Raw genomic sequence first — 22,815 nt, forward strand, 5'->3', positions numbered from 1 at the left:
GTCATCAACGGATGAATGGGCGATAGAAACCAGATAGAAAATGATAATGGTGCATGTGACTTCTATGAACTGAATAATGAGGAGGGTGAAGAAGGTGATTGAATTTGATTTATCTGAATGATGAGGGTAAAGAGGATGATTGAATTTAGAACAATAGTGTACTGATGATCAATTGTGGGCAGTCTAATTATTTGATTGTGAAAGGCTGGAAATGGTGTATACATACATTACATAACCAAAAGTATGTGGACGCCTGCTCGTCAAATATGTCAATCCAAAATCATGGGCATTAATATGGAGTTGGTCCCTCCTTTGCTACTATAACAGCCTCCACTCTTCTTGGAAGGCATTCCACTAGATGTTGGAACATTGCTGCAGAGATTTGCTTCTGTTCAGCCACAAAGCATTAGTGAGGTCGGGCACTGATGTTGGGCGATTATGCCTGGCTCGCAGTTGGCTTTCCAATTAATTCCAACAGTGTTTGACGGGGTTGAGGTTAGGGTTCTGTGCAGGCCAGTCAAGTTGGAAGCACAGAATCATCTAGAATTTCATTGTATGTTGTAGCATTAAGATTTCCCTTCACTGGAACTATGGTTCAGGGACTAGCCTGAACCATGAAAAAAAGCCCCAGACCATTATTACCCCTCCACCAAACTTTACAGTTGGCACGATGCATTCGGGCAGGTAGTATTCTTCTGGCATCCACCAAACCCAGATTTGTCAGTTGGAGATGGTGCCAGATGATTCATTCATCCAGAGAACAGCACCTGGTGGTCCTTTTCTGTGAGCTTGTGTGGTCTACCACTTCGCGGCTTAGCCATTGTTGCTCCTAGACGTTTCCACTTTCCACTTGCCTAGTTAAAAAAATATTAAATTATTACCAGGGCAGCTCTAGCAGGGCAGAAAAGTGTTTTTGTCCGGGGTTACAAAAAAATGTGTGCTGTACTCTAAAACGGAGTTTGTGTCACCACTCCCGCCGAAGTCGGCTCCTTTCCTTGTTCAGGCAGCGCTCGGCGGTCGACGTCACCGGTCTTCTAGCCATCGCCGCTCTACCTTTCATTTTCCATTTCTTTTGTCTTGTTTTTCCGCACACCAGGTTTACATCCCCTCATCACTCTCCGTGTATATTATCCTCTGTTCCCCCCATGTCTGTGTGTGTAATTGTTCGTTATGTTTATTGTGTGACATGGCAGGCTGGGTTTTTCCGGGTATTGTTTTGAACCTGTGTTATTGTATTGTTGTTCATTATTTGTGCTCTATTCGCTTTTGCCTTTGGCTGGAGTGTTGTGACGCTGTTGCGTCCAACTGATGTGCTTCTGCCAATTAAAGTGTGCCTGTTCACTCATCTCTGCTCTCCTGCACATGACTCCAGTTGACCAATTGCACTCCCAGTCTGACGGTTTGGAACATCTGTGCTTCACCACGGGTAAATTAATAAAGTTTGGGTTTTGATTTGAAGATGTCAATTTGCCCACTAACATGGGGTGAACAGCTGCGGTGATTGCTCTCTATACAATAGCATAGACTATGAGACAGATCTGCCCAGCTGCTCAGACTTTGTTTACACAAGACAACACTTTGCACATTTTTTTAAACTTGAGAAATACTGCATCAAACATCTTAGTTAGATGGAGAATTGCGCAACTAAATCATCCTTAGCAAAAATGTAAAAATGTATTACAGATTTCTTGAGTTATCTTAGATTTATTCTGGGGATTTTGAGGAAGTGAAATAGGCTTCCGCAGTGTGTCATGGGGGACAAACATCCTTAACCAAGTGCAGAATCGGTCAGGAAACGCACTTCCAAGACTGAAATCTAATTTTTCTAATGAGCAACAGAAAAACACACATGCCAATCAGCAAGTTCAGTGGCTCTTTAAGTAGATCGCTAACTTGGTCCTAACTTGGTCCCAGATGTGTTTAAGCTCTTGCCAACTCTATTGCTGCTATTGTCAATGACAATGAGTGACAAGGAGTGACAAGGATGATGGCACAAACAGACTGGCACTCAGGGTAGAGGATTGTAAGTGCAGCACAAATAAACCACTATTCAAACCTTATGAACTACTATTGAAAGCTTATGAACCACTATTAAATTTTATGAAACACTATTCAAATATTCTTCTGGAACAGGGTGACCAGACTTTTGCTGTTGCTTTGTGTGTCTGTGTTAATTTTGTTGTTGACAATGTGAGGCAGGAGCACACGCTCGGTCCTGGGCTCCATCTCGTAGTAAGGGCACACCTTCAAGTGGTCTGACATGGAGGGTACATTGTTGTCAAAACACCATGCTTCTACTGGAGAGAACAGAGTACTGAACTGCCACACCTGGGCGGAGGGGAGGAGTGGAGGGAGAGTACAGGGGAGGGGAGGAGAAGATGAGAGGAGGAAGGAATAGAGAGAAGAGGAGAACAAAGAGGAAAAAGGAGAAGAGAGGAGAGGAAATCAACAAAGGAAAAGCACCGTAAAAAAAAACTAATTTAGGAATTTCTATCTCGGCTAACTCACCACCTTCTTGGCCTTCCACTTGGCCATGCCAGTCTTATAGGTCTTCTTCTCCCAGAGGAGGGAGACCATCCCCCTGTCGTGCAGCAGAGAGGAACACACCTCCCTCATGAGGTGGGACACCAGGGCCAGTTGGGACAGGGAAAGGCTGTCCAGGAAGCTGGCCATGTGGTACAGCACCTCATAGGGCAGAGTGCTCAGAGAGTCCTGGTCCCCTCCACCTCCACCCCTCGACCTTCGCCTCCTGAGGTTTGAGACTGGTTCTGGAGCAGGCTGGGACTTGGAGTATTGGGCTTCCTCATTTAGAGAGGCAGGGACCGTGGGTCTCAGGCTGAAGCTACTAAGCTCTTTGCTGGAGGTACAGGTTAGATAAAGTTATTGTCAGGGTCAAGGTAATGGTAATGGTAAGGGCTGTCTGTATGTTTCTATGAGGGAGTTTTCTTACTTGTAGGTGACAGTGGCAGTGTGTGTGGAGGGCTGGAACCTCCTCTGGCTGTAAGTGCAGCCCAGGTAGGCTAGGGGACACCTCTGCTCAAACCAGCCACTAGCACACATCTGTATGTCGGTGTGCACGTTCCTGAATAATAATGATGAGGAACATTAATTTGATTTGTCTAGAAAACATACTAAAGGATATCAAGCCATATCATATACTACACGACAGCGGGTCAGGTACGTGAAATGTTTGGGCTACCTGAAGTGTCAGGAGTACCTGAAGTGTTTGGGGAACTCTCTGCGTTGGAAGGTGTGTCCACAGAGAAAGGTGAAGGCGGAGCTAGACTTGTTGTGTCGGGCTGTCACACCCTTCGCCTGCAGCTGGAGGTGGAGCTGGAGGGGGCGGTCCTCCGTCAGACTGGCCAATGAAGTGTCACGACCGAACGGAGCTGACAGGAAGGCGTAGGTCTGCGTCCCTGTGTCGCTCAGGAGGGCGTCGCTGGACTGTGACTCAGCGATCAGGTGTCCCCTCTGCTCCTTCTCCAGAGAACACAGCAGACTGGCCTGGAGGATACATGCAGGAAGGGTTTGGGAGTGATATGCACATCCTAACTTTTTACACTGTTGCTGGACAAGATTAAATGCTCACACCAGTAGAAATCCACTTTTTCGAGCTGAAAGACATTGGCCAGAGTTTACCCATGATGAAAGTCAATAAATCATTGTTTTCGTCAAAGTATGATACATTTGTGCTTGAAGTGACAGAACCGAACTGTCTGCTTCGTGCATATTTGTGCCAATGACGTGTCTTTTCCTATGAAATGATGTGTAACATTTTCTTTGCCTAAGTTTAGTTTCAATGCTTGTTTTCATTTGAATGGTACTACCCACTAACATTGAATTGTTTATTAATCAGAAACACCTGCAAAGTTTCTGAGTCACATCTGAGCTGAGCAATATAATAGACCATCGTTGGCTACTGCAAAGATGGGGGATAAATTAAGATAATTTACCATTTTGGAAATATGGTCAGTTATGTAATTTTGACTGCTCATGAATTTATTTTATTACTATGCTATTTTTTAAGTCATGCCCTCTTCCATCCTTGGCTTTTCCTACATAAGTACGTATATATCATGCTGTTGATATGACCAGCTTTAGTAGGGAATGTTGTATTTGAATGGTTTTTCCCGTTGCCCCTCTTCCCGACAGTAGGGCCTGCTGCTCTCATTCTCCCAACATTGGAATGTTCAGTGCCCGGTTGATAATCACCCCGATAATTGCTTCTAAACTTAACCTAAACTATACCGAAACTAATTTCACACATATAACAACATATTTGATACTTTACTTAATGTATGATGGGGAAATGGGTGAGTTGATGAGCAAGGGGAAGCAGATTATGGATATTTATGTCATCACCAAATGTGAATGTACCCTATATCAGTCCACCAAACCCAAGCAGTTTTATCAGTGTACTCTGGCCTACGTGGAGTACACAGTGAGAGATTTAATGAATTTACAAGAAGACCAAGACGAATGGATGCACATGCTGCGTTATCGCTGCCACAATCAAAGGTATGTCAATATTACATAACACCTATTGCCATACATAAACTTATACAATGCTTGAAGTGACAGAACACATGTTTTTCCTATGGGAAAAATAATCCTAATGTTTTCTACTCTACTGTGTTCCATAGGTTTGTGTGGATGTTTTGGAGAGACTTCATCATGAGTCTGGCATATGGGCTACGTTTGAGACCTATGAGGGCCAAGGCAGCAGCACAGATTCCATGGGAGCCTTTACGTGAGATAAAATTGCTCACAGCTCCTGGGGAGGAGTCGGTGCCAGGTGGCCAGATGCACAAAGACAGATCCCAAGACACTTGTGTCACCTGCAAGTGATGTGTTTGTGGGAGGTGTGTCAAGCAAATGAAAGTGGAAGATTTGTGTCAACTGTTAGGACAAGGAATAAGCTCTAAATGAAATCAAACTGATGTCATTGAGTAAAAATGCATGCCATGTAAGCATGAGCTGGCAATAATGTACTATTTATGACTGCTGTCATATCGACACTTATATTAATTGTAATGCCATTATTGCTTTTGTGCCAATATTTACTATTTATCGAGCACACTTTGCACTTATAATGATGTTTAACCTTTCTAGGGCAGGGGGCAGTATTTTGACATCCGGATGAAAAGCATGCCCAAAGAAAACTGCCTGTTACTCAGGCCCAGAACCTAGGATATGCATATGCATGGTTGTATTTGATAGAAAACACTCTAAAGTTTCCAAAACTGTTAAAATAATGTCTGTGAGTATAACAGAACTAATATGGCAGGTGAATGCAGCCCGCTACCAAGGACTGCAGGCCCTCCATCTTCTTCTCCATGGCCGACTTGAGTAAAACATTTAAACGTGTTAACCCTCGCAAGGCTGCTGGCCCAGACGGCATCCCTAGCATCGTCCTCAGAGCATGGGCAGACTAGCTGGCTGGAGTGTTTACGGACATATTCAATCTATCCCTATCCCAGTCTACTGTCCCCACTTTTTTCAAGATGTCCACCATTGTTCCCGTACCCAATAAAGCAAAGGTAACTGAACTAAATGAATATCGCCTCATAGCACTCACTTCTGTCACCATGAAGTGCTTTGAGAGGCTAGTCAAGGATCATATCACCTCCACCTTACCTGCCACCCTAGACCCACTTCAATTTGCTTATCGCCCATATAGGTCCACAGACGATGCAATCGCCATCACACTGCACTATCCCATCTGGACAAGACCTTTGTAAGAATGCTGTTCATTGACACCAGCTCAGCCTTCAACACCATAGTACCCTCCAAGCTCATCATTAAGATTGTGGCCCTGGGTCTGTGCAACTGGGTCCTGGACTTCCAGACGGGCATCTCCCAGGTGGTGAAGGTAGGAAACAACATCTCCACCCTGCTGATCCTCAACACTGGGGCCTCACAAGGGTGCGTGCTCAGCTCCCTCCTGTACTCCTTGTTCACAAATGACTGCGTGGCCAGGTGCATCAAAGCTGGGACCGAGATACTGAAAAACAGCTTCTATCTCAAGGCCATCAGACTGTTAAACAGCCATCACTAACACAGAGAGGCTGCTGCCTACATACAGACTTGAAATCAGTGTCCAGTTTAATAAATGGATCACTAGTCACTTTAATAATGTTTACATATCTTGCATTACTCATCTCATATGTATATACTGTATTTTATACCATCTAGCCTATGCCACTCGATCATCGCTCATCCATATATTTATATGTATATTTTCTTATTCCATCCCTTTGCTTAGCTTTTTGTGTGTTAGGTAGTTGTTGTGGAATTGTTAGATTACTGTTAGATATTACTGCACTGTGGAACTAGATACACAAGCATTTTTCTACCCACACAATAACGTCTGCTAACCATGTGTATGTGACCCCCCAAAAATGTATTTAGCCATGCTGGTTAAGTATGCCTTGAATTCTAAATAAATCACTGCCAGTGTCAACAGCAAAGCAACTTAACACCATCACACCTTCTCCTCCATACTTCATTGTTGGAACTACACATTCGGAGGTCATCCGTTCACCTCATCTGCGTCTCACACAGACACAGAGGTTGGAACCAAATATCTCAAATTTGGACTCATCAGACCAAAGGACTGATTTCCACTGGTCTAATGTCCATTGCTTGTGTTTTTTTGGCACAAGCAAGTCTCTTCTTATTATTGGTGTCCTTTAGTTGTGGTTTCTTGCAACAATTCGACCATTAAGCCCTGATTCACACAGTCTCCTCCTCTCCTCTGAGTGCCTCGAACTCAGGCCCTGTGTGGAGCTAACTTAACCTTCTCTGCCTATTCATCGCCATTTACCCGTTGTTGCTGTCTTAGCTGTTTACCCTTTGTTGTCTTAGCCCTCCCAATCAACACCTGTGATTGCTTTTCTAATGTCAATATGCCTTGTAAACTGTTGTTTAGGGTAGCTGTCATTGTTTTGTTTTACTGCAGAGCTCCTAGTCCCGCTCTACATGCCTCGGTTAGCTCCCTTGCCCCACCCCCCACATATACGGAGACTGCACCTAGTTTAACTGGTGTTTCCAGAGATGCAACCTCTCTCATTGTCACTCAATGCCTAAGTTTACTTACCTCCACTGTACTTGCACCCTACCATGCCCTTGTCTGTGCATTATGCCCTGAATCTATCCTACCACGCCCAGAAGTCTGCTCCTTTTACTCTTTGTTCCAAACGCACTAGACAACCAGTTCTTATAGCCTTTAGCCTTATCTTACTCCTCCTCTGTCCCTCTGGATATGTTGAGGTTAACCCAGGTCCTGTGTGTCCCCAGGCGCTCTCATTTGTTGACTTCTGTATCCGCAAAAGCCTTGGGTTCATGCATGTTAACATCAGAAGCCCCGTCCCTAAATTTGCTTTATTCACTGCTTTAGCACACTACGCCAACCTAGATGCCCTAGCTGTGTCTGAATCCTGATTTAGGAAGGCTACCAAAAATTCTGAAATTTCCATCCCCAATTACAACATTTTCCATCAAGATAGAACAGCTAAAGGGGGCGGAGTTGCAACTACTGCAAATATATCAGAGTTCTGTCATACTATCCAGGTCTATGTTACTTTTAACTTCTTGGATATAGGGGGCTCTATTTTAATTTTTGGATGAAAAACGTTCCCGTTTTAAACAAGATATTTTGTCACGAAAAGATGCTCGACTATGCATATAATTGACAGCTTTGGAAAGAAAACACTCTGACGTTTCCAAAACTGCAAAGATATTGTCTATGAGTGCCACAGAACTGATGTTACAGAAAAAACCCAGATAAAAATCCAATCAGGAAGTGCCACATTTTTGAAACCGCCTCATGCCAATGACTCCTTATATGGCTGTGAAGGAGCTAGGAGTCAGCTTACGTTTTCCACATTTTCCCCAAGGTGTCTGCAGCATTGTGACGTATTTGTAGGCATATCATTGGAAGATTGACCATAAGAGACTACATCTACCAGGTGATCGCTTGGTGTCCTCCGTCGCAATTATTGCGTAATCTCCAGCTGCAGTATTTTTCTGTTTGCTTCTGATGAGAAGCCAACTGCCACCACTGATAGATTATCGAATAGATATGTGAAAAACACCTTGAGGTTTGATTCTAAACAATGTTTGCCATGTTTCTGTCAATATTATGGAGCTAATTTGGAAAAAAGTTTGGCGTTGTAAGTGACTGCATTTTCCAGGCTTTTTCTTAGCCAAACGTGATGAACAAAACTGAGCTATTTCGTCTACACAAATAATCTTTTTGGAAAAAATTAACATTTGCTATCTAAGAGTCTCGTCATTGAAAACATTGAAGTTCTTCAAAGGTAAATTATTTTATTTGAATGCTTTTCTTGTTTTTCTGAAAAGGTTGCCTGCTGAATGCTAGGCTTAATGCTATGCTAGGCTATCAATAGTCTTACACAAATGCTTGTGTAGCTTTGGTTGAAAAGCATATTTTGAAAATCTGAGATGACAGTGTTGTTAACAAAAGGCTAAGCTTGTGTTTGAATATATTTATTTAATTTCATTTGCGATTTTCATGAATAGAAAAAGCCCCCCCCCCGCTTCTCCTTCACCCAAATCGAGACAGCTGATGTTCTGAAAGAACTTCAAAACCAGGACCCCTACAAATCAGCTGGGCTAGACAATCTGGGCCCTTTCTTCTTAAAATGTTCATATCGTCTGAGATTCCTAAAAATGTAAAAGTGGCTGCGGTCATCCACCTCTTCAAAGGAGGAGACACTCTAAACCCAAACTGTTACAGACCTATATCCATCCTGCCCTCCCTTGCTAAAGTCTTCGAATGCCAAGTGAGAAAAGATCGCCAACCATCTCAAATCCCACTGTATCTTCTCCACTATGTAATCCAGTTTCCGAGCTGGTCACGGGTGCACCTCAGCCACGCTCAAGATCCTAAACGATGTCATTACCACCATCGATAAAAAACAGTACTGTGCAGCCATCTTCATCAACCTGACCAAGTTTTTTCGACTCTGTCAATCACTGCATTCTAAATCGGCAGACTCAACAGTCTTGGTTTCTCAAATGACTGCCTCGCCTGGTTCATTAGCTACTTATCGAATAGAGTTCAGTGTATCAACCTAGTGACCTCTGGCAGTCTCTAGGTTTCAATTCTCGGGCAGACTCTTTTCTTTGTATATATCAATGATGTTTCTCTTGCTGCTGGTGATTCTTTGATCTACCTCTACTCAGACGACACCATTCTGTTTACATCTGGCCCTTCTTTGGACAGTGTGTTAACAAACCTCCAAATGAGCTTCAATGCCATTTAACAATGCCATTTAACACTCCTTCCGTGGCTTCCAACTGCTCTTAAATGCAAGTAAAACTAAATGCATGCTCCTCAACTGATCGCTACCCGCCCGACTAGCATCACTACTCTGGACAATTGTAAATACCTAGGTGTCTGGTTAGACTGTAAACTCTCCTTCCGGACTCACATTAAGCATCTCCAATCCAAAGTTAAATCTCGAATCGGCTTCCTATTTTGTAACAAAGCCTCCTTCACTCATGCTGCCAAACATACCCTCGTAAAATGGACTATCCTGCTGATCCTTGGCTTCGGCGATGTCAATTACAAAATAGCCTCCAACACTCTACTCAGAAAAATGGATGCAGTCTATCACAGTGTCATCTGTTTTGTCACGAAAGCCCAATATACTACCCACCATTGCGACCTTTATGCTCTTGTTGGCTGGTCCTCGCTACATATTCGTCGCCAAACCCACTGGCTCCAGGTCATCTATAGGTCTTTGCTAGGTAAAGCTCCGCCTTATCTCAGCTCACAGGTCACCATAGCAACACCCACCTGTAGCACGCGCTCCAGCAGGTATATTTCACTTGTCATCCCCAAAACCAACACTTCCTTTGGCCGCCTTTCCTTCCAGGTCTCTGCTGGCAATGACTGGAACGAATTGCAAAAATCACTGAAGTTGGAGACTTATATTTTCCTCACTAACTTCAAGCATTGTCTGTCAGAGCAGCTTTCCGATCGCTGCAGCTGTACACAGCCCATCTGTAGATAGCCCATCTAACCAACAACCTACCTCATCCCCATATCATTTTTTCCCTGCTATTTTGCACACCAGTATTTCTACTTGCACATCCTCATCTGCACATCTATCACTCCAGTGTTAATTGCTAAATTGTAATTGTACTTCTCCACTATAGCCTATTTATTGCCTTACCTCCTTACTTCATTTGCACACACTGTATACAGATTTTCAATTGTTTGTTTATCCCGTGTGTAACTCTGTGTTGTTTTTTTTCTCGCACTGCTTTACTTTATCTTGGTCAGGTCGCAGTTGTAAATTAGACTTGTTCTCAACTAGCCTACCTGGTTAAATAAAAGTGAATACAAAAAAACAACTGATGTGTCTGTTACTTGAACTCTGTGAAGCATTTATTTGGGCTGCAATTTCTGAGGCTGGTAACTCTAATGAACTTATCCTCTGCAGCAGAGGTAACTCTGGGTCTTTCTTTCCTGTGGCGGTGCTGATGAGAGACAGTTTCATTATAGCGAATTATGGTTGTTGCGACTGCACTTGAAGAAACTTTCAAAATCCTTGAAATGTTCGTATTGACTTAACGTAATGATGGACTGTTGTTTCTCTTTGCTTCTTTGAGCTGTTCTTGCCATAATATGGACTTGGTCATTTCCCAAATTGGACTATCTTAAATACCACCACTATCTTGTCTCAACACAACTGATTGGCTCAAATGCATTAAGAAGGAAAGAAATTCCACAAATGAACTTTTAAGAAGCCACACCTGCTAATTAAAATGCATTCAAGGTGATGACCTCATGAATCTGGTTGAGAGAATGCCAAGAGTTTGCAACGCTGTCAACAAGGCAAAGGAATGGTACTTTGAAGAATCGCAAATATGAACACTTTTTTGGTTACTACATGATTTCATATTTGTTATGTCATAGTTTTGATGTCTTCACTATTATTCTACAATGTAGAAAATAGTTAAAAAATAAAGAAAAACCCTTGAATGAGTAGGTGTGTCCAAACTTTTTACTGGCACTGTATACTCTACAGTAACATAAACTATTGAAAATGCTATTTTGTTATTTGAAATGAGAAAATAAATCTTATTTTAATGCTACCTAAAACCTTCATGAAAACAACCAAATTGTTATTTTAGCAATAGCATATATGAAATATATGAATTACACTGTTAGAATTCTACAGTCCCTCAAGGCCCAGTGGTTCTAGTGTTAATGGGGTGGGTCTCCCATAGACTCAAATGCAATAGCAGATGGGTCTGGTCTACTTAATTGACTTTAATTGATCCAGAGAAAAACAGCAAGTGGGCTCTCGCTTCCACTTCCTTCTTTTTGCTGTAGCCTGCACTTTAATTTGCCATGGAGCAAATTAAAATAAGGGGTGTAAACTAATGTTTTTGCACCTCCCAATTTTCAACCATTCCATTGATCCTAAAGAGAAATCTTCACCCACCCGGGACACCGGTACATGTAAAACGAACTCGCCCATTGTCTCAATAGTTAGGCTATCCATATTACCAGAGCTTATATTCTTTCTATTTCTATGGCATAATCACAGCCACAATTTAGATAATGCACTGATATATAGCTAGCTTCATGACATCTGGAATATGACACAGTTTCACTGGAATTATCAAATGGGAAGAGTGAGACAAACGTCAACATGTCAACAGCTGGTGTAGGCATGGTTTAGCTGAGACTCATTTCTTGACAGGTAGGCTGGTAGTCTTTTTAAGAAATAATTATTTTTAACTGAAATAGTGCTCACATAACTTTCATTGGCCAGCTAAGGTTAGCATACTAGCTAGTTACTCTGACAGCTATCAGTCAGTATCTTATTTGTCATTATTTCTCTGCTACACATAGAAATCACCACAACGCTCACACCCCCAATTCCTGAATATGTATTAGCTTAAACGAGAATTTCCGCTCTAGGAAAGGAATTACTCTAAATAGGTGCGGCAACTTCCACTGAGGTGGGCTCAAATTTTCAGTTAGGCATGAATTGATGCTGATAGGAGACTAATGAACTATAATGGGAGACTATTGGTCTGCAACTACTTTCACTGGAGATATCCAAAGAGTTCACCTTGAAATCTCACCTGCACCTCCTCCCAGATAGGCATGTCCTGTGGCTCCACCCCTAGGTCGCTGGTGTCCACGGCCGTATCCACCCTCTTCCGGTGTCCGGGGTTCCTGATACGTGTGTGTTTGGCCGTGAAGCTGGTGGGAATCTTAAAGGTCCTCACTGTGTTGATTTTCATGGGCTCCAGCTGGCTGTAGTAATACATCTGCTTCTTCTTAGTGCCGGCCAGACAGGCCACACACTGGGGGTTGGGGCGTTTGTCTGTGTGTGTGTGTGTGTCATTAAGTGCGTGTGTCCCTGTGGTGGTCAGGGTCTGTGATTGATGTGACTCCATCTCTTGACCTCTAACTCCTGATGCTTGACCCTGACCTCTGCCCCTTGCCCCTGCCTCTTGGTTAGCCTCAGCTATCATGCAGCCTCCCCTCTCCATGTTAAACATGCGCTCCCAGACGTAGGCAACCGGGCCCTCTGATCCTACCACCCTTCCCCTGGCCAGCTCCTCCCTCTCCTCCTGGGTCAACTCTATCTCCTCCTCCCTCTCTCTGTCCCTCTCCCTAACCGCCTCCTGAATATCCTCAGGTAGGGGTCCATACCATCCTCGATCAGCAGGAGACACACAGCCAACCCTGTTAGGGAAAGACAGTCCTCCATCCACTCCCTGTGCCTCCAGGGCCTCCCTCTCCTTCTCTTCCTTCTCCCTCCTCCTCCCCTCCCTTCTCCTCTGCTCCTCCCTCTCCTCCACTTCCACCCTCTCAATCAGCTCAGGGAAGAGATTCTTCATCTTCAGGGAGTGGAACAAATGGTGCTGATCTCTCAGAGCCATGGCCAGGTCCAGCGCCTCACCGTGTCCTCCCCCCTCCTCCTCTTCCTTCACTAGGTTATCCTGCAGGGCCGAATGTGTGTGTGACTGGGCGTCCTCGGCTGGCCAGCGGTTCCACTCCATGGAGCAGCACACCACGCTGGCTGGACAGACCTGCAGGTGGGCCGCCAGCCAGGAACGGGGCATGCTGATTGGACAGCCGAAGCCCGCGTTTAAGCACGGCACCCTCTCATTGGGGCAGAGTAGCGCATGCTCCTCCTCTTTGCACAGGTGAAAGAGGGCGCCGCACTGTAGGCGGCAGGGGATGAGCACACATGACACCGAGATCTCCACAGGGGCCTTGCAGCACTGGCTGAAACAGCTGTCACAGTGGCGGTGACTGCTGGGGCGGGAAGGACGAACCTTAGGGGAGGGCAAGACACAGGTTGAGAGGGAGGTAGAGGCAATGAGAGTGAGTGAGAGAGCGAGGAAAACAGAGAGAGGGAAAGAAGGAGGAAGGGAGCGAGGGACAAAGCAAGAGAGAGATAGTCATAGGCAAAGAACATAGGCAAAGAGTCAAAACTACTCTCAATTAAAAACATAAACTCTGTTTTAATAATTTCCCATTTTATGATTGTCGTTATTTGGTTTCAATAGCTATTGAAATATGATTCATTTTGAGTTCAAATTAATTTTGAACTTACCATATTCACAGAACTCAAATAATTGGTGAATATCCTGAAAAACAAATAATTCATATGATTAGACAATAAAGTTGTTTTGTGTCAACCTCCCTAAAGGTAGAGGTAATAACAACAAACAATAACAGGACAGATATAACACAGACAATCCTCTGATCAGACTATCATGGGAATCACATTAACATTGTTTGCATGTAATCTGTCATTAATCGGCCATAAAGAAATGTAATCTTACTGTCATAATATAGTCAACGTTGTGCCCTCCTCCCTCTATGTACACAACCATAAAACAAGCATAGACATTGTCAGCAAGAGGCCTGGGGGTGGTCGAGCGGTTAGTCCCACCACCTCCACGGGTGGTAGTGTATGGTGTTGGCCATGGTGTTGTGACGAATCTGTCCCACTACCTATTTGACACAACGTCTGTGTTCTTATTATCTACCCTCATCTATTATCTAGTCTGGGTAAGTTAGAGAATCGGAATGTAGTCCATGTTTTCTCTTGACCTTCCTGTTCCCTCACTTTCTATCAACGTAACAAGTAAAAACATGTTTACAATACAATGAACAGAAATACAAACGCAACATGCAACCATTTCAAAGATTTTACTGACTTATATTTGAGGAAATCATTCAAATGAAATAAATTCATTAGGTCCTAATCTATGGATTTGTTGGTCACAGAACCATCGGGTTCTTGGTCAGCTCCCTGACCAGGCCCTTCTCCCCCGATTGCTCAGTTTGGCTGGACGGCCAGCTTAAGGAAGAATCTTGGTAGTTCCAATGTGTTCTTGGGGACCATCAATGCTACCAAAATGTTTTGGTACCCTTCACTCGATCTGTGCCTCAACACAATCCTGTCTTGGAGCTCAACGGAAAATTCATTTGACCTCATGGCTTAGTTTTTGCTCTAACATGCATTGTCAACTATGGGACCTTATATAGACAGGTATGTGCCTTTCCAAATCATGTCCAATCAATTGAATTTACCACAGGTGGACTCCAATCAAGTTGTAGAATATTGTTTATTCTTCTCCCCTTTCTCTCCAATTTCGATATTGTCTCATTGCTGCAACTCCCCAACGGGCAGGGGAGAGGCAAAGGTCGAGTCATGCATCCTCCGAAACATGACCCACCAAACTGTGCTTCTGATCACCCGCCCAGCTGCACCAATGTGTCAGAGGAAACACTATTCAAATGATAGACACAATGTAAGTAACCTAATTTATGTCCCTCTTACTGCCCTGAATGTCTCTGCTGAACCTACAGCTATTGTATGCAGTAATATATGCCTATGAACCAGAATTATACTGTTAACACTGAGGTGGTGTGTCCTAGCAGGAAGTCCACTGTGTGCAGCTCACCCTGCACAAATAAAAATAACCCGAGCATGTTTACCTCTGATAATCTTCCCAGTAAAGCAAGAAAAACAATCAAGCATCCCAGAAAAGTGTTAGAAATAGTCCACATTAACATATGTTGCTTAAGAAACAAGGTTCATGAAATCAATAATTTCTAGTAACAGATGACATTCATGTTCTGAAACTCACTTAGATAATACATTTGATGGTACAGTGGTAGCAATACATGGTTATAAGATCTACAGAAAAGATAGAAATTCCATACGGGGGCGGTGCTGTGGTCTATAGTCAGAACCACATTCCTGTAAAGCTTAGAGAGGATCTCATATTAAATGCTGTTGAAGTAATATGGCTACAGGTTCATCTGCCTTACATAATGCCCATTCTGGTGGGAAGCTGCTATAGATCACCAGGTGCTAACATTCAGTATATGGATAACATGTGTGAAATGCTTGATAATATATGTGATATCAATAGAGACGTATAATTTCTGGGTGATTTAAATATTGACTGGCTTTCATCAGGCTGCCCACTCAAAAAAGAAAAAGCTTCAAACTGTAACTAGTGCCTCCAACCTGGTTCAGGTTATCAATCAAACTGCCAGGGTATTTACAAACAGCACAGAAATGAAATCATCAACATGTATTGATCATATCTTTACTAATACTGCAGAAATTAGTTTGAAAGCAGTATCAAAATCCATTGGATGTAGTGATCACAATATAGTAGCCATATCTAGGAAACCTAGTATAGTACTTAATTTCTCTAGGGTAGGGGGCAGCATTCGGAATTTTGGATGAAAAGCATGCCCAAATTAAACAGTCTGCTACTCGGGCCCAGAAGATATGATATGCATATAACTGATATATTTGGATAGAAAACACTCTAAAGTTTCCAAAACTGTTAACATAGTGTCTGTTAGTATAACAGAACTGATTTAGCAGGCGAAAACCTGAGAAAAATCCATTCAGGAAGTTGTTTTTTTTGTTGGTTTTGTAGTTTTCTATTCAATGCCATTACAGTATCCATTGACTTAGGACTCAATTTGCAGTTCCTATGCCTTCCACTAGATGTCAACAGTCGTTAGAAATCGTTTCAGGCTTGTATTCTTATAAATGAGGGAGTAAGACCAGTCTGAACGAGTGGACCCTACCGTGTCGCAGAGCTTTTTCATGCGCATGTGCATTTCTTGTTTACCTTTTATATTGACAACGTTATTGTCCGGTTGAAATATTATATATCATTTAGGCAAAAAAACAACCTGAGGCTTGAATATAAACATCGTTTGACATGTTTCTATAAACTTTACGGATACAATTTTGATTTTTTTGTCTGATTGTTTTGACTGAGTTTGAGCCTGTGGATTACTGAAGAAAACGCGCTAACAAAACAGAGGTTTTTGGATATAAAGAGACTTCATCGAACAAAAGGAACATTTATTGAGTAAATTAATGTCTTCTGATTGCCACCATATGAAGATCATTAAAGGTAAGGGATTAATTGTATCTCTATTTCTGAGTTTTGTAACGCTTCTGCTTGGCTGGTTACTGTTTGTAATAATTTGTCAACTGGGCTATATTCTGAGCTAGGTATGTTCTGGGCTAGGTATGCTTTCGCCGAAAAGCATTTTATAAATATGACACTGTGGTTGGTTTAACAAGAAGTTAATCTTTAAACCCATGTAAAATATGTTTTGTTTTCTGAATTTTTATAATGAGCATTTCCGTATTTGAATTTGGCGCTCTGCAATCTCACTGGATGTTGGCCAGATGGGATGCTAGCGTCCCACATACCCTAGAGAGGTTTTAAGAGTTCAAACAAAAAGTTTTGTAGTGATTCCTATGTTGGTCTGTGGTGTGTAATGACGAGCAACCAGATGCTGCACTTGACACATCTATGAAATTGCCAATCCCAGTTACTATTGTGCATTCACCCATTAAGAAAATGACGGTAAAAACTGTTATATCCCCGTGGATTGATGATGAATTGAAAAAGTGTATGGTTGAGAGGGATGAGGCAAAAGAGATGGCAAATAGGTCTGGCTGTACAACCGATTGGAAAATGTACTACAAAATGAGAAATCATGTGACAAAACTGAATAAAAAGAAGAAACTACACTGTGAAACAAATAGAAATGACATAGAGAATGATAGTACAAATCTTTGGAGCACCTTAAATGAAAAAGGCAAACTCAGCTCCTTCATAAGTCAGCTGGCTCATTCGTCACAAAACCCACTGATATTACCAACTATTTTAATGATTCTTTCATTAGCAAGATTAGCAAATTTAGGCAATGACATGCCAGAAACAAACGCTGACACTACTCATCCAAGTCTATCTGACCAAATTATGAAAGACAAGCATTGTAATTTTGAATTCCGTAAAGTAAGTAAAATTATTGTTGTCTATCAACAATGACAAGCCACCAGGGTCTGACAACTTGGATGGAAAATTACTGAGGATAATAGCAGATGATATTGCCACTTCTATATGCATTATCTTAAATCTAAGCCTAATTTCTAGATTGTCCTCAGGCCTGGATGGAAGCTAAAGTTATTCCCCTTCCTAAGAATAGTAAAGCCCCCTTTACTGGCTCAAATGGCCGAACAATCAGCCTGTAACCAACCCTTAGTAAACTTCTGGAAAAAAATTGTGTTTGACTAGATAAAATGCTATTTTACAGCACACTTCTAGAGAAGGACATTCAACAAGCACAGCGCGTACACAAGTAACTGATGATTGACTGAGAGAAATTAATGATAAAATTATTCTGGGGGGTGTTTTGTTAGCCTTTAGTGCGGCTTTAGAAATTATCGATCATAGTCTGTTGCTGGAAAAAAACGTATGTGTTATGGTTTTACACCCCCCTGATATATTGTGGAAAAAGAGTTACCTGTCTAAAAAGAACACAGAGGGTGTTATCTATAAAGGAAGCCTCTCCAACAAAATCCAGGTAGAATCTGGAATGCCCCAGGACAGCTGTCTAGGACCATTACTTTTTTCAAGTAAAGCAAAGCCAATGTGTCTATGTATGCGGATGACTCAACACACCCATCCATACCCCACAAGACAGGCCACCAGAGGTCTCTTCACAGTCCCCAAGTCCAGAACAGACTATGGGAGGCGGACAGTACTACATAGAGCCGTGACTACATGGAACTCTATTCCACAACAAGTAACTGATGCAAGCAGTAAAATTTTATTTAAAAAACAGATAAAAGTACACCTTATGGAACAGCAGGGACTGTGAAGCAACACAAACATAGACACATGCATGCAAACACACAATAACATGCAGTTCACACTATAAACACACACAAGATATACTGCATATACAGTGAGGCAAAAAAGTATTTAGTCAGCCACCAATTGTGAAAGTTTTCCCACTTAAAAAGATGAGAGAGGCCTGTAATTTTCATCATAGGTACACTTCAACTATGACAGACAAAATGAGAAGAAAAAAAAATCCAGAAAATCACATTGTAGGATTTTTAATTAACTTATTTGCAAATTATGGTGGAAAATAAGTATTTGGTCACCTACAAACAAGCAAGATTTCTGGCTCTCACAGACCTGTAACTACTTCTTTAAGAGGCTCCTCTGTCCTCCACTCATTACCTGTATTAATGGCACCTGTTTGAACTTGTTATCAGTACAAAAGACACCTGTCCACAACCTCAAACAGTCACACTCCAAACTCCACTATGGCCAAGACCAAAGAGCTTTCAAAGGACACCAGAAACAAAATTGTAGACCTGCACCAGGCTGGGAAGACTGAATCTGCAATAGGTTAGCAGCTTGGTTTGAAGAAATCAACTGTGGGAGCAATTATTAGGAAATGGAAGACATACAAGAACTCTGATAATTGTCCTCGATCTGGGGCTCCACGCAAGATCTCACCCTGTGGGGTCAAAATGATCACAGGAACGGTGAGCAAAAATCCCACAACCACACGGGGGGACCTAGTGAATGACCTGCAGAGAGCTGGGACCAAAGTAACAAAGCCTACCATCAGTAACACACTACGCCGCCAGCGACTCAAATCCTGCAGTGCCAGACGTGTCCCCCTGCTTGAGCCAGTACATGCCCAGGCCCGTCTGAAGTTTGCTAGAGAGCATTTGGATGATCCAGAAGAAGATTGGGAGAATGTCATATGGTCAGATGAAACCAAAATATAACTTTTTGGTAAAAACTCAACTCGTCGTGTTTGGAGGACAAAGAATGCTGAGTTTCATCCAAAGAACACCGTACCTACTGTGAAGCATGGGGGTGGAAACATCATGCTTTGGGGCTGTTTTTTCTGCAAAGGGACCAGAAATGACTGATCCGTGTAAAGGAAAGAATGAATGGGGCCATGTATCGTGAGATTTTGAGTGAAAACCTCATTCCATCAGCAAGGGCATTGAAGATGGCTGGGTCTTTCAGCATGACAATGATCCCAAATACACCGCCCGGGCAATGAAGGTGTGGCTTCGTAAGAAACATTTCAAGGTCCTGGAGTGGCCTAGCCAGTCTCCAGATCTCAACCCCATAGAAAATCTTTGGAGGGAGTTGAAAACACGTGCTGCCCAGCAACAGCCCCAAAACATCATTGCTCTAGAGGTGATCTGCATGGAGGAATGGGCCAAAATACCAGCAACAGTGTGTGAAAACCTTGTGAAGACTTACAGAGAACGTTTGACCTCTGTCATTGCCAACAAAGGGTATATAACAAAGTATTGAGATAAACTTTTGTTATTGACCAAATATTTATTTTCCACAATAATTTGCAAATAAATTCATTAAAAATCCTACAATGTGATTTCTGGATTTTTTTCACTAATTTTGTCTGTCATAGTTGAAGTGTACCTATGATGAAAATTACAGGCCTCTCTCATATTTGTAAGTGGGAGAACTTGCACAATTGGTGGCTGACTAAATACTTTTTTGCCCCACTGTATGTGGTAGTAGAGTAGGGGTCTGAGGGCTCACACTTACGTTGTGAAATCTGTTATGAATGTATTGTAATGTGTTTAAAATGTATAACTGCTTTAATTTCGCTAGACTCCAGGTAGAGTATCTGCTGCTTTTGCACTAGATATTGTGGATCCATAATAAATACAAATACAAATGTTATGGGTATCCTTGTAATCGTTAAGGACTGGGGAGTTTTTCAGAATAGAAAAGAAACAGAAGGGAGCTAATCACAGGCAATATCCTAGAGGAAAACTTGGTTCAGTCTGCTTTCCACAAGACACTGAGATTAATTCACCTTTCAGCAGGACAACAACCTAAAACACAAGGCCAAATCTACACTGGAGTTGCTTACCAAGAAGACAGTGAATGTTCCTGAGTGGCCGTGTTACAGTTTTGACGTCAATCTACTTCAAAATCTAACAATAATAATGGACAAATGTTGCACATCCAGGTGTTAAAAGCTCTTAGAGACTTACCCAGAAAGACTCAATCGCTGCCAAAGGTGCTTCTACAAAGTATTGACAGAGGGGTGTGAACACTTACACTACTGTTTGAAAGTTGGGGGTCACTTAACATTAACATTTTTGTCCATTACAATAACATCAAATTGATCAGAAATACAGTGTAGATATTGTTAATGTTGTAAATGACTATTTTGAGCCTGTAATCGAACCCACAAATTATGATACTCATCTAGTCTAAAAAAGGCCAGCTTTATTGCTTCATTAATCAGAACGGGGTGGCAGGTAGCCTAGTGGTTAGAGCATTCGACTAAGATCAAATCCCCAAGCTGACAAGGTAAAAATCTGTTGTTCTGCCCCTGAGCAATGCAGTTAACCCACTGTTCCTAGGCAGTCATTGAAAATACTGACTTGCCTAGTTAAAGAACAAAAGTTTTCAGCTGTGCTAACATAATTTCAAAAGGGTTTTCTAATTATCAATTAGCCTTTTAAAATTATAAACTTGGATTGGATTAGCTAACACAACGTGCCATTGGAACACAGGAGTGATGGTTGCTGATAATGGGCCTCTGTACGCCTATGTAGATATTCCATAAAAAAAATAGGCCGTTTCCAGCTACAATAGTAATTTACAACACTAACAATGTCTACACTGTATTTCTGATCAATTGTATGTTTTTTTAATACACAAAAAAATTGGCTTTTCTTTAAAAAATACGGACTTTTCTTTAAAAAATACAAACTTTTGAACGGTAGTGTATGTAAATGACATATTTCTGTATTTCATTTTCAATACATTTTCAATAATTTCACTTTTTTTCTCACTTTGTGGGGTATTGTATGTAGAATGGTAAATTTATTTTTTAATTCATGCTGGAAAACAACAAAATGTGGAATAAGGGGTATGTATATTTTCTAACGGCATTGTATTTTACTTAGTTGACGATGGAAGTTCTAGGTCTACTGCTACATTGGCCTATAGGCTCTCTGAGTTCCTATTTCTTTAGCAGCGAATGGATCACGGTGTGTCATTGTGTCCATGTGGCACAGGCTGGTGCTTTCACGTTAGCTGCATTTGAACTTTTACATTTTATCATTTTAAATCAGATTTTTAGGATTAACCACATGACAATGATTTTGAGAAACAAAAAAGTTATTATTGAAATTAAACTCTGTCCACGATAATGCATTATTTAAAAATGATCATAACTGACATGCAGATCAGTAGAAATGGTAGGATAAATTGCAATCTTCCCCAAACTTGCAACTCTGTGTCATGTTTTGTCTTATATTGTCTTGTCATTTTGCTTTTCCTTCTGTTCGTTTTCCCCCTGCTGGTCTTTTTAGGTTCGTTCCCCTTTTTCTCTCTCCCTTCCTCTCTCTCTTCTCTCTATCGTTCCGTTCCTGCTCCCAGCTGTTCCTATTCCCCTAATCAATCATTTAGTCTTCCCACACCTGTTCCCTATCTTTTCCCCTGATTAGAGTCCCTATTTCTCCCCTTGTTTTCTGTTTCTGCCCTGTCGGATCCTTGTATATTGTTCACCGTGCTGTGTCTTTGTATCGCCCTGTCGTGTCGTGTTTCCCTCAGATGCTGCGTGGTGAGCAGGTGTCTGAGTCTGCTACGGTCAAGTGCCTTCCCGAGGCAACCTGCAGTTTATTATCGAGTCTCCAGTCAGTTCTCGTGATTACGAGTGGAATTGTTTTTTATGCTTTATTTACCGCTCCAATTTGTCTAGGAGTATTGCTATTTCCTTTAACTGGATTAAAGACTCTGTTTTCGCCAAGTCGCTTTTGGGTCCTCATTCACCTGCATAACAGAAGGATCCGACCAAAGAATGGACCCAGCGACTACAGACGCTCGTAACACTGCCGTCGAGATCCAAGGAGCCATGCTCGGCAGACACGAGCAGGAATTGTCTGCTGCTCGTCATGCCATGGAGAACCTGGCCGCTCAGGTTTCCGACCTCTCTGGACAGTTCCAGAGTCTTCGTCTCGTGCCACCTGTTACTTCCTGGTCTGCCGAGTCTCCGGAACCTAGGGTTAATAACCCACCTTGCTACTCCGGGCAGCCCAAGGAGTGCCGCTCCTTTCTCACCCAGTGTGATATTGTGTTCTCTCTCCAACCCAACACATACTCTAGAGAGAGAGCTCGGGTTGCTTACGTCATTTCACTCCTTACTGGCCGGGCTCGAGAGTGGGGCACAGCTATCTGGGAGGCAAGGGCTGATTGTTCAAACAATTACCAGAACTTTAAAGAGGAGATGATTCGGGTTTTTGACCGTTCAGTTTTTGGTAGGGAGGCTTCTAGGGCCCTGGCTTCCCTATGCCAAGGTGATCGATCCATAACGGATTACTCTATAGAGTTTCGCACTCTTGCTGCCTCTAGTGACTGGAACGAGCCGGCGCTGCTCGCTCGTTTTCT

At 42.3% G+C, this 22,815-nt stretch overlaps 1 protein-coding gene across 1 annotated transcript in view; it reads right to left on the minus strand.

Moving 5' to 3' along the window:
* Positions 1-632: 632 nt before the first annotated feature.
* LOC124011609 (F-box only protein 40-like) overlaps positions 633-22,815 on the minus strand; it is a 48,138-nt gene continuing 25,955 nt past the window's right edge. Inside the window, exons 2-7 of the mRNA XM_046325094.1 lie at positions 13,620-13,653; positions 12,133-13,338; positions 3,218-3,504; positions 2,951-3,082; positions 2,509-2,857; positions 633-2,328 (exon numbers count right to left, since the gene is read on the minus strand). Coding sequence (XP_046181050.1) covers positions 2,113-2,328; positions 2,509-2,857; positions 2,951-3,082; positions 3,218-3,504; positions 12,133-13,338; positions 13,620-13,622 — 2,193 coding nt within the window. The 5' untranslated portion in view covers positions 13,623-13,653 and the 3' untranslated portion in view covers positions 633-2,112. The remainder of the gene's footprint in view (positions 2,329-2,508; positions 2,858-2,950; positions 3,083-3,217; positions 3,505-12,132; positions 13,339-13,619; positions 13,654-22,815) is intronic.

The sequence above is a fragment of the Oncorhynchus gorbuscha genome, linkage group LG01 (genome assembly GCF_021184085.1).
Source record: "Oncorhynchus gorbuscha isolate QuinsamMale2020 ecotype Even-year linkage group LG01, OgorEven_v1.0, whole genome shotgun sequence".
Taxonomy (NCBI): Eukaryota; Metazoa; Chordata; class Actinopteri; order Salmoniformes; family Salmonidae; genus Oncorhynchus; species Oncorhynchus gorbuscha.